The 17,371-nt window shown below is 40.8% G+C and overlaps 1 protein-coding gene across 1 annotated transcript in view; it reads right to left on the bottom strand.

The window, feature by feature from the left end:
- Nucleotides 1-17,371, bottom strand: part of grik4 (glutamate receptor, ionotropic, kainate 4) — a 372,203-nt gene that overhangs the window by 141,640 nt on the left and 213,192 nt on the right. Inside the window, exons 4-5 of the mRNA XM_026191921.2 lie at nt 14,642-14,806; nt 8,813-8,910 (exon numbers count right to left, since the gene is read on the bottom strand). Coding sequence (XP_026047706.1) covers nt 8,813-8,910; nt 14,642-14,806 — 263 coding nt within the window. The remainder of the gene's footprint in view (nt 1-8,812; nt 8,911-14,641; nt 14,807-17,371) is intronic.

The following is a 17,371-nucleotide window of genomic DNA, read 5'->3' as shown; positions in this document are numbered from 1 at the left end:
GCAAATTGCATTTCTTTAAAGCCGCATAAACTATAACGACAATCCCAGTCATGATGAGACGAAAACGAAACAAACAAACCAAAAAATACATATTATGCACAGATGCGTTACAGTGCATGAAATTCATAATAAAATGCATTTTCACTGCATATGAAGTTAAAGGACTTATACAGTGACTGTTGTTCATAGTGATGGTGAAAGTAAAAGTGCACTCATGATTCAGTAGATTTAGATCCACCTTTAGCAGTAATAATGTTAAGTATTTATTGCTTTTGCATGACTCTCTGAGTCTCTCATATCGTTGTGGAGGAACTTTGGTCCATTTTTCTTCACGAGGTTGCTTCAGCTCATTGAAATTTGTGTTTATGGACCGGTCGTCCAAGGATCCGTCACAGCATTTCAATCAGGCTGAGGACTGGAGCCATTGCAGTACCTTGATTTTTTTTCTTAGATTTGCTGCTGTGCTTGAGGTTATTGTTCTGTTGTCCTGTTGCATGATGCACATTTTTGTCAACTTTTGGCTGTCGGAAAAGTCGCCGGGTCCTGTGGCTGTAAAACAAGCCCAAATCACCACCCATCCACCACCGTGCTTAACAGTTGGTGTAAGGTGTTTATATGCTATGTTTGATTATTCCAAAACGTGCTGCTCTATTCAAAGTGCTTTCTAAGGAGTCTCTTTTACTCAGTCATATACATATTCAGTCAGTGTATTTATCTATACCTTAGCACTTTAATCTGTTCAAAGGGCATTGTTTCAGTTGCAATTTTGCAAACCGAAGTGATTCTGCAATGTTCTTCTTTTTAGAGAAAATTGTCCTTCCAAACACAGAATACTGTAGTTGTTCAGTCTATTTGTAACTGTCCTGTCATGAACATTAACCTTTAACGTGCTAACAGAGGGTTGTGGAGTCTTACCTCGGGGTGAATTTGCCGGGACATCAATACCTGAGAATACTGGCAACTGTCTCGAATGTTCTCTGTCAAGAGATTTATTCTAAGAGACACTTCTTCAGCTGAGATTCAGAGAGTGGAGACACACACGCTGTAGATTTTACTTGCAAGGGCGGTCACAGAGCGCTCACATCAGAGTGGGGGCCCTGTGAAGTGCGCGCTCTGTTCTCGCACTTGTCTTCATTTATACACAAGAAAAATGAAAACATTTGTTCAGTGGAATGTTGATACGTGAGCATGTGATTGTGTGTGTGTGTGTGTGTGTGTGTGTGTGTGTGTGTGTGTGTGTGTGTGTGTGTGTGTGTGTGTGTGTGCGAGGTCAGTAACTAGTGTGTACTTGTGTGAAAGATAAGCTGACCACATGTTTTGTTGTACTTGAACATGAGCGGCAGTATTCTGGCTCTGGTATGACCAACTGTGGTGAAACATCTGGAAGGGAGACGTTCGAAAGCATCCAAAGAAAAGACAGCTATCGTGTAAATGGTCTCTGGCCAGAGAGGATTTTCCGGATTGGCTAGTGGGCTTATCAAGTGACAAAAAGCAATTCTGCACCGCGTGTAGCACAGAGCTGCAGGATAACTCACCCATTTAAATCAGTTAGGAAAACTCAACACTAAACACAAACACCTCAGATTCAGTATCTGCACATGTGAGTGGACAAACGTAAACACTCTGAGATCTGTTTCAAATATTCAAAGTGAGCGTGAGTGGGTTCTTTTAAGGAATAGTACATAATAAATGACACAAATGAAGCACTCAACCTGAAAACTCTGCTTCTTTGAAAGTAGGTTTTCAACTGTTCAATAACCATATGCAAGCAATCAACTGTGCCTCAGCTTTGTCTGATGTTCCTGTTCAGCAATTGCTTCTGTCTGGCCATGTGGAAGAATCCTACGGATTTCATTTGCCTACTAATAAAGTAATCTTGAGAAATATGTTTTGACTTCAAACTATCTTCCAAATAAAGTCACGCTCAGAAGAGAGAGGTACAGATTCTTTTTTTTTTCTGGTGCCGAATGAGTTTTTCAACAAAAGCACTCCCAATGCACCAAAACACTGTATCACAGGAGACAGGGACGAGGGAGAGGCACAACATGAGAAGGGAAGAGCTTCTGCAACACAGCAAGGGAGGGATAAAGACACCTTAAAAGCACCGCTAATCTAGCACTTCGGTTAGGTGACATTCAAGTTGCGAGCAATTTTCAGAGTATTTATATAATAGTTTTCTCAGAGAATACTTGAGTTATTGTGTGTGTCTATGTGTGGATAAAAGCGCAAATCCCTCAATATTGCCAGGATGGCCTTTGTTTGCCCAGCAGACCTCAGGTTCACCTCTAAATCCAACCTGAGCACCACCCTGCGGAAATGCAGCTGGATAATCTCTCTGTACTCCTACAAGCAGATGGCTTTTCAAGCCTAAAGCAACCCCTGGACATCAGACATATCATTAATATTCATGAAAATGCCTGACACATGTTGAAGTCATAGAGTATTATGTTTCCTCACTCCAGCAGACACAGGGATGCAGCACGTTTCATCCTTTGCAGTCGAGGAAAGTAGGCAAGGGATAAAAACAGGGCATGAGATCATCAGTGGCATGGAAAAGGATTCAGATAAAATAGGAGGCATGTACAAATGTATTCATTGACATTTGCTCAATTACTTTAAAATCTTATTATGGCCAATAGCTAAATGACCTATCCAAGCCTTACTATGAAAATAAATTAAAGTACAACACGGGCATTGAAAATAGAGCCTCTGGGATTTCTGATAGGGGGATTAGAACTCCTGGAACCTAAATGTAGTTCTTCTAAGTGACCATTTATAAACTATGAATACAAGTCTGATTTCTTATCTTTGAGATTCAAAAGGAAGCATCGTAGTAATACGAGCTCCTCACTGCATAGTCGAGCTTAAATACCTGCAAAGCAACAGGAGGCTTCTAACACACGCAACATTAGTCTGCCCTGTTTTTAAGTCCCGGTCCCAAGGTTTGCTTGTTACATTGTCTCAGATGATAAGAAGCGCTCAACCTGCACACAGTCAATCACTTCTCTGCAGTGGCTCCTTTTATATTAGTCACCATTAGTATGAAACCCAGATGGCTCAGTCCCACTCCCCTGCCTCTCTCCTCGGTAAAAGTGGCCAACAGCAGTGGAACTCAGGGAGTGATTGATAGAGACTGGTAAACGATGTGCTGATCACCTAGTGGGGTCTGTCAGCCACAATATTGCTGTCAGTGTCCAAGGAAACCACGAGCTGGGGCAGCAACAGCATCTGTGGCTCTGCGCTCACAGTGAGGGATTAGGTGGTCAGAACCTGGTGTGCAGAGTGCTACACGCCACACACACACACACACACACACCACACAGACACGCACACACCTCTGCTCTAGCAAATACAGCTTCCATTATTACTTTTTTGTGTGCTATTTTTCAGTTATTTCTTATTTTGAATCTGTCTGATCAAGAACCTTTTATTTTTATGAAATACCAACGGCTTCCTCATGAAATGCCTTTGGTGCAAAAATGTATATGTGTTTTGCTCACAAAGCCCTTGATCGTACTGCACCTGGACCTGGACACCCTTTAGTTTTATTCTCTGGCATCTAATTTACTCCTGTCCCCCTGAGCGGTCCGCAGAGGCGTGCAGCAGACTATTTGCCTTTCAAGCACAGAATAAGGGTTTACATTATTTCACGAAGAATTGCTGTTTACTCTGCCGCGCTATTGGATGAGCCTGACTTATAGCCGTACCATACTCAGGAAAACACCTAGTTGGTGTGAAATAATGAAGTTTTAACTTGGACTTCAGCCTCTTCATGCACAGCCCTTCTTACCAGGGGTCCATTTATGATCATTGCAAAGGTTGACCATATTCTAACCTATCATATTTTGCCTTAAGTCAATCATTTTCTAACTGAAGGTGCCAATAAATTATCAATACCTGCTTTGATAAAAAATCTCATTGTTTCTTTAGGGCATGAATCCTTCTCAACTACTACACAGATGGGAGATTTAATAGATGATTGAATTTGATCTTCATTTTGTGAACATTTTGTGTTACAGGATATCCATTGTCTCAATACCAAGATTAATGTGGGCACTTATTAGTATGCTTACTGTTTTTTTAAGGCCAAGCTGGTGAATGCCATCAACAAGCATTCCCATCAGAATGAGAAAGGTGACCTCTCTGCAAGACAGATAACACACACAGCAGCAGCTGACTAGGCCGATTTGCACACCTTAAGCCTGAGATGAAGGACTTAATCAGCAAAATCAGATGGTGTAGTGTTTGATTTGAATACAAATCTGCACACTCCTAGCTCTTGATAACATCCAGGTGAGGGTCAATGAGTTAAAGGATAATTCCGCTTTACGTCATCTCGACACATTTCCCATATACGGGGGATGTTGTGATCTTTTCTTAGCCTCCCGTAGACACAAAGCAGGGAGTCAGTGTTCTTATCCATAATGGACAATAAAATAAAATGCCAGCGCCGAGCACATGACATTAATCACAAGTGTAACAATCAAATGTAAAAGGCAGTGACTCAGATACTGTGTATTCCGCTACTGAAACATGTACTTATATAAGGTTCACCGACCAACAGTGCACAAAAAGCTCCACCTTTACCATCTACAGCAGTAAAACGCTACTTAGGTATTTATGCAGTAATCCAGTGATATATTGTAGAGTATAAACAAAATACGTCTCTCAGTGGGGCCAATGCCCTAAATTATGGGTACTTTAGGTACCTTTAGGTCATGTGCTAATAGAATTTATGTAATTTTATGCAGGACTTAAACTAGTAATGGCATTTTTATATAGTGCAGTTTTGCTCCCTTTGCTTAAAGGATCTTGTTGTTGTTTATCAGTAGTCGAAGGGGGAAACGACTCTGTTGCAACACTTGGCACAGTTTTGAGCAGAAGCTTGTTTTATGTGTTGCCATCAATCCAAATGTAAACATTATGCTTCTCAGATAAAAAGGGAATCATAACTAAAAATAACCAAGAGTTTTACGTCACGGCAGTCAGTTGCATTTTTGCAGTAACATTTTTGTTCGATATTAACCCTCTCAGGCTCAAATTAAGTTTTTGTTGCTAATCCACAAAAGAATACCTGCAGTGGTACTTCTGAGTAGAAAAAAAACTATGTATGTGGGGTAATCAGGTTGTTAGCTTTTACTTGTTGCAAATCTATAACGCCTGCCTTGAGAGGGTTAAAGAATATCAGTGCAAAAAACCCCTAAATATAGGCTATAATAAATTAAGAAACACAAGTAAAATGACAGAGTCTCAAAGATTAGAACAGAAAAGCTGCTCTCACACATTGCCGTGCCCCCGGAAAATCACAGAAAAGGTCCTGTTCGGAGGAGACAGTTGTCAAGACTGATAGTGGATGTAGGAGTGTTAAATTTACAGAACAGTTGGTGATGGACACCAAACTAGCACAGCACAAGCCCAGTGCGAATGTTTCTATGAAGCTGTCACGCGATGTGGGAGACCACATTATATATTTGTCCCTTTTTACTGATGACTGAATTATCAGCCGTCTAAATGCTAAAGCTATTCAGTCTGAAGAAATGGTATCTGAGCTGGCCGAGCTGTATGCTACTGGCTGAGGCCCGATTAAAATGACTGCTTAATTAAGTGTTACATGAGGATTAAATTAATATGACAACAGCAGATCTTCTAATCCTGTCAGTCTCTGTGACAAACAGGCACGATTGGCTGAGCTACAAAGTATTCTGGTAATCCAGCCGATTGTGCAACCCAGATCACAAAGAGAAGACATCAATAAAGATGGAATTTGAGCCAGTGTAGGAAAACTGCACATCTATGCGGATGGTATCAACTCCTAAGAGTATTTTATTTCTATACTGCGTTTATCGGTTAACAATTCAAAATGTGCATTTTCTCTTCATGGAGTCTTTAATATTCATACGGTGGTATTATCATAGTCAGTGTTTCAAAGCTCTCTGTACTGCCAGTCAGTGCAGCCAGAGATTTTTAACCGCAGGGAGTCCTGGTCTGTCTGTGGCTATAATAGACTGATATCTCATTAGAAAGACAAGCTGCACTGTACCAGAGGACTTTATTGGAGCTAGTATGGCAATAGAGTGTGTTTTAGTCGTTCTACTGATCAGATTCCTGCAGTTAAATAGGCGGCTTCACTGCAGACACAATCTAATTATGGAAGAGCACAGTAAAACACACTGAATGGATAAAATGAACGATGGTTGACATGTTTTTAAAAACTGTAGTTAATAATCAAGCCGTTTCAGAATTTACTAATTTATTCAGCAAAATGTATTAAAAAAAACATCAAATTTACCGCACCACATCAGGGCTGTCACAGATACATTTTTCCGAACGCACATATCTTATTTATAATAGATTTTTATCTAGTTTATAGTTTTGTCTCATTTAGAGGAGCGCTGTCTCTTGACATCAGGCAGCAAAACAAACCATGTCAGAGTTCAGACGAGCCAATTAGCATCCAACTGGGATCTGTTTGGTTGCAGTCAAGCTCTGTACAAAATCCAATCAGTCATGTTTAAAGTGTGCTCAGATAAGAAATTATACATTTTTAAATCAGACCAGTATAATAAAAAACATCTGCTAAATATCCTCATTTTAAGGAATTGATGGATGGCCGGTTGTTGCTTTCAATAAATGAGACACAGAAGAAACCAAACCAGACTTTGTATAAAACTGCATAGTTGTTTTAGTTTCTAATTATTCTGATAAAATAATTTACCATACTGTATATTTCCAGTTGAGTCACACTGAGAAAAATCTGACATGCTCAAGAGTGCAGGAGACAGTATAACAACTTTAAACATAAGCAGTCATGTGGCCCCAAAAAGTTGCCCACACACTTGTCCACCCCTGCTTTAATTAGTCACAAGAAGTCATTAAAACTACTTTGATCTTTCAAAATCGTGTAATAGTAAGAAGCTCTGACAATTCCATGTCCTTCTGTAGGTTTTTCAGAGAAAAAGGCAGCACATTTAGAAGCCCCCCCCCCTCCTCCAATTCTGCTACTGTGAGACTGAAGGCCATGCTCGTTTTGGTATGCCATACACGAGCATATGCAGCAGTATAAAGGCTAAATGATCACTGCTTCACAGTGTTTGGCAAAAAAATTAAAACATTTTGGAAGGCAGTTACAGAGACATGTGAGAAAATTATGTCAAATGAAGTTCCAAATACCCCAAAACCATTTCTGCTTGGTTTGTAGCCAAAAGAACACAGTTGTCATCAATGTGAACAAACATGACTGAACCTCAGGTTTTAAATCCTAAAAAGCTATCAGAAGTGTTTGGGGGGGGGGGCAAACAAAAAACAAAAATGAAAAATAATAAAGCACATTGACTAGAAAATACTCATAGAAAAAGATGAATCATGTCACATCATATACTAGAAAAAAATAACACATGAAAGGTGATTTAGATCATTTTGAACATGGCATGAAGTCACTGGTACTAGAAGGGCGGTTTCAAATTTTTTTGGAAATTGCCACATGGCCGTCTGAGGATTTACAGAGAATTGTCCAAAAAGACAAAACATCCAGCAAGAGACAGTTCCCTGGGTATCTTGGTCATGCCAGAGGTGCCAGAATGCTTTGAGCATACCTTCTGCAAGGTATGCAGAAGAGCATCTTTGACTCCACAACATGTCAAATCTTGAAGCAGATTATCTAAAGCAGCAGAAGACCACAGAAGACAGTCCTGTCACATCAAAATGGACCAAAATCTCTAAGGAGTGATTTCAGCACCTTCTTGAATCTATGGCATGAAAAATTAAAACAGTTCTGAAGGCAAAAGGAGGTCCAAGTTGGTGTACCTAAGAGAGCAGCTAGCGAGTATATACAAAAAATGGTTTAACGAGTTTGGGAACAATATTTGAACTATTTGCTCTTTGTTTTCTTTGTATTTGGATATTTTATCATTACTGCAATTCTTTTAAAAATATTAATACAATATAACTGAAAGGGAAAAAATGTCCAGTGATATTTTGACTTGAGCTGTATAGCAATGGAGAAAAATGACACGGTAGAATTTCATCATTTTTACGAACAACTGGGAACCCTTTCCCCGTAAGTCTCCTGCTAAACCCACATAGCCACTAACGAGCGTCAACGTTTCAAACTCTTTGGGCCAGATTTACTAAGTAGGACAGACTAGTGTGAGGCTGCAAACAGAAAAAAAACAGAAGAATAGGAGGGGAAAGTTCTGTGGGTGATCTAATAACAATGTGCACATTTATTAACACAGTCCATCTCCTTTATGTCAATATGAACAATCCAAACTTTAATCTGGCAGAAATAAGTCAGTGACAGTTGGATAAAAGGTGCGACCACTGTGGAAATTTAAAAAGGTGTCTCATGAGATCCACAAGGGAAATTTCACATTTGCAAGCTATCTTGCTGAGTTTTGACTGGTGGGGTGAATTTATTATTTAAATAACATTTGCAGTCTGAAGGCGGTAGACATGTAGACATATGACAAATGACTGCAAATGTGAATGAAGCTAAAACACTTATGCACAACAGCACTTATGTACAGCCTTATTAAAGCCCTGCTTGACTTTCGAATGGTTTATGCAGTGTGTTATGACTTTCAGTTGGAGATCATTGGTAATTTTTGATTTATTCCAGAAAATTATAAATTCTAGTTTGTAATGATAAGGACCTTCTGGCATTCCAGATGAGTCACCACACAATAAGCAATTTTCCTTCATGAAAGGAAAACTTTCTGTGCAAATATAATATTTGTGCAGCTAAATCTGCCCCTTTTTTTCTGTGTGGCTGAATCGCACGCCACCAGCCCCAGGCCAGTTGGTTGGAACTTACCTCCTTCTCTCCACATATATTGCTGATGATTGAGTTGGAAGCTGGACTGGCAGATGGACCAAGGACTGCCACCACCCCTTTGGACATGATCTGGCACACTGGAAAAAAAAATAGAGGAGGAGTACAGAGATATAAGCAGGGGCAATTAGAGGTAACAGAGATAATTAAAGTAAAGTAAGGCAGTTGGTGTTAGATCAGGCTTTTTTTTCAGGCTAATGTTAATGGATCCATATGATCACTGCCTCAACCTCTGAACAGATAGCAGCCTGCACCAGCATTTCTCCTGTCTCAAGGGAACCAGAAACTACAAGTGTAAGGGAAATATGCACAAGGGCAGATGCTACACTCTATCTGCCTTTGGATGTTTTACTTGTTGGGGATATTAATATGATCAACTCTCAAGTATAAAGACGGAAAGATATGCAGCAAAAAAGAAAGAAGACAATGACGGATAAACAGAGTGGGAGTCGGTGAAAAGCAGACGTTGGGAAATGTGACAAGCAGCAATATCTGGAGGGTGAAAATAAAAAATCTGGTATTTGATAATTTGCACATGAATGCAATAATATCCCCCCCCCCCCCCCCACACACACACACACACACACACACACACACACACACATCTCATCGTGCTTTTCAAATACAACATTTACAAGGATTGATTTAACAGCGGTACCTTTGGGCTTTAAAACATATCTGTAAACAGAAACATTTCAGTAAAAGTGACTTTCTTTCCTTTGCCATGTGCACAGGCCATATGCTTTAATCTCCCAAACTGGGAAAGAATGCCGTTTCTTATGTGTTTATAATCCCTGGCTTGTAATTAACACACTGCAGTCCAGGGTGTAAAGAAGACACACATACTGAAGCACTATTATTGTGTGAGCATGTGTGCACCAAGTGTGTGAGTGTGGGTGTTGGTAATTTGGTGGCTGTTATTGGGGAATTGCTGAGCATTAACCAGCCACCAGTGTAAAATAGGCAAAGGGGAAACATTTCCAGGCCCGTGCGGTGCATCGAGAGGCAGTGAATCGAATGATTAATAAGTAATCCGCTAGTCACCCATGGGGCTTGTAAGACATGAATACACTGCCATCTTACATGAAAAAAAACAACACACATGTATACAGTGCACACGCACACACTAACGCATCCATGCCCACACTTTTGTTTGCACCTGTCTGTAATGGCTTCACTGAATTATAAAGCTGAATGATTTGACTGCAAGCCAGAATGCTCCCGGCCCCAGTGACACTTTCATTTGCTCTCTTTGTGCACGGCGAGCTTTTTCTGTGTGTAAATATGTGAGCCATATTGAAAGTATTTGGACAGTTACACTCCTTTTTTTTGGAAAAAAAAACACTGTGTGGGATTCAGTTCTTTTACTATATTAGGTCTAAATTAGAAGGATCCAAAAACATTGCTTAAACTAAACAATTATATAGGTTTATGTAAGTATATGTAAAAGCACTTTACATAGGTTAATTCCTAAAAATGGATGTAGCTCTGGATGAAAAGGTCAATAGAGTGAAATCTGCTTTAAAAAAAACAAACCCAAAATGTTACTCATGGCCCAAATCAAACAGCATTTATAGGCTATCACGCAGCAGAATTAGCACACTACTCTTCAGTTGTGCTTTTACTGCTATTAAAAGTTGATGGATAACTAATGAGGTACAATATATTGCCACTAGTATTCGCTCGTCTGCCTTCACATGCATATAGACCTGAGTGACATCCCATTCTTAATCACGAGGTTTAGGAGTGTGTTTATGGGAATTTATGACCATTCTTACAGAAGAGTGTCTGTGATGTCAAAGAATGATGTTGGATGAGAAGGCCTGGCTTGCAGTCTACTCTCTAATTCATCCCAAAGGCGTTCTGCCCGGTTGAGGTCAGAACTCTGTGCAGGCCACTCAAGTTCTTCCACACCAAACTCACTCATCCACGTCTTTATGGGCCTTGCGTCATACACTGGTGTGCAGTCATGTTGAAACAGGAAGGGGTCATCCCCAACCTGTTCTTGCAAAGTTGGGGGCATGAAATTGTCCAAAATGTCTCAGTATACTGAAGCGTTAAGAGTTCCTTTCACTGGAAATAAGGGCCGAGCACAACTCCTGAAAAATCAATTTACACACTGTTCTTGAGCTAAGAACACTATGCGCCTCAGCATCTGCCGCTCTGTGATTTTACATTGCCTACCCTTTAATGGCAGAGTTGCGGTTGTTTGCAGTCACTTCCACTTTGTTATAATACCACTAACAGCTGACTGTGGAATATTTAGTAGTCAGGAAATTTCTGACTGGACTTGTTGCACAGGTGACATCCTATTACGGTACCATGCTTGGGATTCACTGAGCTGCTGAGAGCGACTCGTTCTCTCACAAATATAGAAGCAGTCTGCATGCCTTGGTGCTTGATTTTATACACCTGTGGCCATAGACGTGACTGGAACACCTGAATGCAACGCCAATGATTTGGATAGGTGAGTAAATACTGGCAGTGTGGGGTACATGGGATCAGCTAGAGGATCTGAGTATCCCACATTCAGGGAGTCAAAAAAACCAACAAGATGCTACAACAAGCCATAATTGAAAATGTAGGCGCAGACAAAGTCCAATGAAAGTACAGCGCTGGAGTTCAGGTAGTCACTGACTACCACAGTCTGTTCCTTTCCACATTCATTACCACAAACTTGGACTGTTGTGAAGGACCGCAACAAAAAGATTATTAAGTGATCAAATTAATATGAAGCTGCACTCGGTTCTGCTTGGTATTCATTTTATTTAAACAACGGTCCCAGTTTGTCATGTGGCCTTTGGGGGAAATTAATTACCCACCCCTGCTTTATTTGTTCACAAGAAGTCAAACTCAGCACAGCCCCTTTCTGATGGCAGTCTGACTCAGTCGATGACACTGGGGACCTCTGCTATGAAGATTTTCATCTTCACAAGTCTCAAAGCCAGTGGGACTATTCTTATTCAACAAGGAAGAATGTGCCACACTCTTTTTTTCTGAGGGTGAAAGTGAAAAAATTGGATTCACCTTATCTGGAAGAAAAGCTAAACACCAACAGAAACTGTTGTCTCTGACAGCCTTAAAACCTGTGTGACCATAACTGCCATAAACACAAGCGTTCTTTTTCTCCTTGATAATAACTATTTACATAAACATCTATATACATCTCCAGAAATACTTCACAAGATTTCCATAATTATGCAAGTCCCTCGAGTTCCTTTGTGGTTCAGATCATAAGATCATCTTTAGGCCATTATCACTATTTAACATTGTTTTTCACTAATCAATACAAGGTAGTAAACTCTTGTCCTTAAGAAATAGGGAAAAAATCCAGTTAAGACTCAGGAGATAGGGCTCTTCGGCTGAAATTTTTGGTTTATCGGGTGATGGCCTTCAGCTCACACTGGAGCGGTATACAGCTGAGTGTGAAGCGGCGGGAATGAGAATCAGCACCTCCGAGTCTGAGGCCATGGCCCTCAGCCAGAAAAGGGTGTAATACGCACTCCGGGTCAGCTAAGAAATACTGCCCCAAGTGGAAGAGTTTAAATATCTCGCAGTCTTGTTCACAAGTGAGGAAAGTTGGGAGCGGGAGATCGACTAATGGATTGGTGCTGCAGCGATGCGGACGCTGTATCAGTCCATCGTGGTGACGAAAGAGCGGAGCGTAAAAGCAAAGCTCTTGATTTACTGGTTTACTATTTCCCCACCCCACGTCCCTACACAAAGCGGATGTACACGAACTTTAGGTAGTTACCGAAAGAACGAGACTGCGGATACAAGTGGCAGAAATGAGCTTTCTCTGATGGGTGGCTGGCCTCTCCCTGAGAGATAGGGTGAGGAGTTCAGCCACCTGGCATGGGGTCAGAGTAGAGCCGCTGCTCCTCCACAGGAGCCAGTTAAGGTGGTTCAGGCATCTGACAAGGATGCCTCCTAGGCGCCTCTAGGTGAGGTGTTCTGAGAATGTCCCCCTGGGAGGAGGCCCTGGGGCAGACCCAGGACACGCTGGAGAGATTATATCTCTTGGCTGGCCCGGGAGCGCCTCGGTGTTCCCCCAGAAAACCTGTTGGAGGTGGCTGTAAAACATGATGGAGGCTCTGTCATGGTAAAGAGCTGCATTTTGGCCAGAGGTGTTGGGGATCATGTTAAAATTGATAAAATCATGATAGCGGAAAAATACCTTCAGATTTGAATTCACAAATCAATGCCACCTTTTTCAGCATGACAATGATCCCAAACAATGAAGCACCATCATTCATGGATTGGCCTCCATAGAGGCTGAACCTTAACTTTATTGAAGCAGTGTGGGGTCATCTTGACAGAGAACAGAATAAAAGGCCTCAACATTTAAAGAAGAGCTTTAAATGACTTCAAGAAACCTAGAGATCTTTCCTGAAGACTACTTAAAGAGAGTAAATTCAGGATGTGTTCAAGAATAAAGGTTGTCATATAGATGTCACACATTATTATATAGAACAGAAAATCTGTGCATGATAGAATCTTACAGTATGCGGATGTTATGCAGCAAGCAGTCTATGTCCATACTGAACAGCCAGGAAAGGACTCATTGATGGTGGGATCTGACTTTTCTTCCCAGGTAATTCTCACTCTGTGATATTTTCATCTATCCGTGGCCGCTGATCCGTCCCTAATCCAAATCCTGGCTCTAATTACACACTCACACTTTCACACACTAAACATTTGCACAGTATACACAAAATCCAGCTTGTGCACAGCTACACACTTTGCTTTACATATACCCACACGCACAAACACAAACACACGGGGACACATGCACGCACGCAAGCACACTAAAGGAACCACGCTGTGAGGTTTGTCTTAGCCCGGGCAGAGAAAGTAAAACAGTTTGTTGTGGCTGTGGTAACTGAAGTGCTGTTTCCATGTATTAGGCAGGCACCACTGAAGCTCTTGCATTTGGGAAAGTAGGAATGTGTCATATTGAAAATCAATGGCTGCACTTTTTGCAGAGACACACTGCGCTGTATTGATTTGGGGTGTTTAAATTAAAAATTTAAAAACAAACAAACCAATAAACATTGAGGTGTGATGCAACAAGTCACCAGACAGTACAAAAATGCTGTGGGTAAGTGCTGATACCGCTGATAGCAAATAGCTACTCTGGCTTGTGTTAATAGGGTCACTCTCAGTGATGCATTTGTCACATCTAGGTAACAAATTAGTGGGAATCCCATGATGGTCTGGCCTACTTAATAAAAGTTCAACAACACCTGGATTAGAATGTCCACTGCACCTGGTGGTTTAGGCCAAACGTGACGTGTGCTGTCTTTTCGTGCACATTTCCATTTTTATAACTTGGGGCTAATGGCCGATGCGTAGACGTAAATGTATGATTATGCCAATCTTTATTGCCACTTCTCAGAAATCCCAAGATCTTTAAGAAAGAGATCTTGGAACAGCTTGAAAAGATGAGACTTTCTGGAGAAAAAAATTAATTAAATCTCAGTGAATTTGTTGATTCCTTTTTCAACTGATGCTTGTATCACAGCGTTGATGGTGGAGGTTTATTTTCTGAGCCTATTGTTCAGGACTAGAATGCAGGATTACAGGGAGCATAAATGGTGATGGGCCCGCGGTGACATCACAATCGGAAAAACTTTTCAAGGTCATCTCTAAAAAAGCGAGCAACCATATAAAAAAATAGAACATCTATTAAAATATGTTATGAGCAACTACTTGCAGAAAGAGCAAGAGAGGCTCTTTTTCTCTGAATGAATAAACACGTTAGCCAACAAACACACACAATCACTTGCTTTTCTTTCCTGTGCTACTTACTTGTTTCCCCCATCTCATATTCGCTGTCTCTCAGCAGTTCAAAGATGTCCACCTCCAGCTTGCCAGTGATGGAGCGGTTACTGCTCCTGTTGATGCTGTCTTTGGCCAGCGTGATAGCCAGACGCTCTCCTCTGCTGCACTCCATAGGGTCATCAAGGATGGCAGCTGAGGAAAATGGAAAAGGCCATTGTGTTGTGAGACTGAGAGAAAATCCCCCAAAATAAAACACATTTATTCTCAGTGGTAAGTGAAATATTTCCCAAATGAAGGAGAGTGAAGGTGGCCTTTTTGCCATTGAGTTGAGGAATTTAAAAAGACACTTTTTCCCCTTTCTTTAATAAAAAGTCTAGTCTACAGAAAGCAGCTCCCAAGGCGGCGCACAGGCTTATTAGGACCAGTGCTTATTTGACTTTTCGTGAACACCTTTCTCCATTATTCTTGAGTACCTCCAATGGCACAGCATTATCCTTAATAACTCCATACACTTTTCCAAGCAGCTTGTAGAGTAGGGGTGGGGTATTTAATATTTCCAAAAAGGTGAAGTGCTACATAATGTAAATAATGGATCTGTATGTTAAAACCCTGAAATCTTAAAAGCTTTAAATTCTTTCACCTATTCAAAGGCATTTTAAAGGGCAGCACAAAACCTAAAAGTCATAACATCCTCTATCATGCAGCACAAGAATGAAAATCAGCATCTGTAATGGCATGCCAGACACTTAGAACACCAGTCACTGCAGCAGCTTTCCAAAGACGCTACGTACACCGTGTAGGTCTACAAAATTAAATCAGTTTGTCACAAGAACACTAAAGAATGACAAGACAGCATGTTGTTCTCCAAAATGATTTAGGTGCATTCTCTATGCAATATTTGTTGCAGTGTAGTCGCATTATAATCAGAGGAACTGATTCCTGTCTTGTATATGGCTTAGCTAAGCCAATTATAAAGGGATTGGATATAGATGATGCTTTCTTCTCGTTTTTATGCAGAAAAAATAATGTAATTCCACCACAATAAGGCTGCAGATGGTTATTATAAATCATTGCACAACACATCATAACTAAGGAGTGGCACATTTGTGTGCATGCTCCAATTTTTTTCTTTTTGGGAACAACATTATGGACTTACTCCGTGACCTTTAACGGCACAGGTGTCACATTGTCATGATGAGCAATTATGCAGGCGCAGCAAACATCATCTGTTTACTGTGTTGTCAGAAAGGAGAGAAACAGAATTGCACACAGCTTCTCATTCTGTCTCTTATTTTTGATTATCAGTCCAACCATTAATGGGCTTTTTTTCGTGAAATTGTGTGGCTTGATCCACTGACTCTATGCTGGATCAATGCTCGTTAGAACCCTGACAAGTCAGCAATATATCAACAATCAGTCAAGTGCCTATTCATTACATAACTGCAACAATTTTGAAATTATATATTGACAACTTAATCAGCTTTCGACTCAATTACATCAACAAATATTTATATGAAATGCAAGACACCTTCAAAAGTCTACAGTCAGGAAAGTAAAGCCTAATAAAGTGTGCAGCAGATGTCTGAAAGCAGGCTTTGTAATTACTGTAATTACACTGGGCTAGCACAAAGGTTCTTAAGTTAAATCGATTACATCTGCAGTTAAAGCGCAGGCAGGAGATAAAAGCAACCAACCCGGAAAAGTGTGAAATTAATAAGGCACAAAAAAAATACAATTAAGTACAACATGGCTGAAAGGGAAATGTGCTGTAGGCTGTCCAATACAGAAGAAAACCGTGGGTTGCGTGTCTCATCTTATCAGAATTAAATGATCAGACGTGCATGCAAAGCTGAAACATGTTTGAAGTGACCTTTTCCCTACGGATCACACAGCTGAATAAACATCAGCTAACTCTGACTCGCAAAGATGAGACATACCCACTCATCTGATACCATCACAGCGCCAAGTCACAGCAAGTCAATATCTACAGCCCACTGAATGCTCTGTGAACAAGCGGAGAGTAGCCGTGGAAGGTCATCTGAGGTTGCACTCACCTCTGGCTTTTAAAGCTGTGAACAAAGGACATGTTTGCTTCTTCATGGACCCAATAGACTACTTCTTGATTATTTCCAGCTTAATATCATATTATTTAGACACCATTGTAAAATCAAGAATAAGATGCCTTCAAGAGCTGTGTGATGGTGCAGCTCACAGGTCTTGGGTTCGAATCAACCAGACAGCTGGGGCTGTGTTTGCATGTTCTTGCGCTTGTGTGGGTTCTTACCAGCTCCAAAGATATGAACGGGTTAGGTTAACTGGAAATTCTAAAGCGTGCGTGGGAAAGGCTGTCTGTCTCTTTGCTTTAGCCCAGCAGTACACTGGAAACCTGTCCATGGTGTATACCAACTTTTGCTGGGATAAGTTCCAACCCTGAATTGGATAAGCAGACGAAAATGGATGGCTGGATGGAAGTATAGAGAACTTTTCCTGGATTTAATTGTGTAGAGAAAAAATGACTCTGTTCCAAAAATCTTACATTAGCTCTCTCCTCTCTGTCCTAACACCCCCCATCACACAAGCACAGTCTTTATACAGCTAAAAATGTATCGGTGCTGACTTTTATCGTCACATTGGATTTAGTGCTTGCTCTTCCAGGTGAAACACTTTTGCTTAAACCGGCAGCATGCCTTGCTTCCTGTGTGGATACTACTCAATTGAAACTGGCTTGAAACAATATTTGACCGGTTAGTCTCCTGT

Source organism: Astatotilapia calliptera, chromosome 14 (assembly GCF_964374335.1).
Source record: "Astatotilapia calliptera chromosome 14, fAstCal68.1, whole genome shotgun sequence".
Taxonomy (NCBI): Eukaryota; Metazoa; Chordata; class Actinopteri; order Cichliformes; family Cichlidae; genus Astatotilapia; species Astatotilapia calliptera.
The sequence above is the reverse complement of the archived record's forward strand: the minus strand, read 5'-3'. Positions and strand labels throughout refer to the sequence as shown.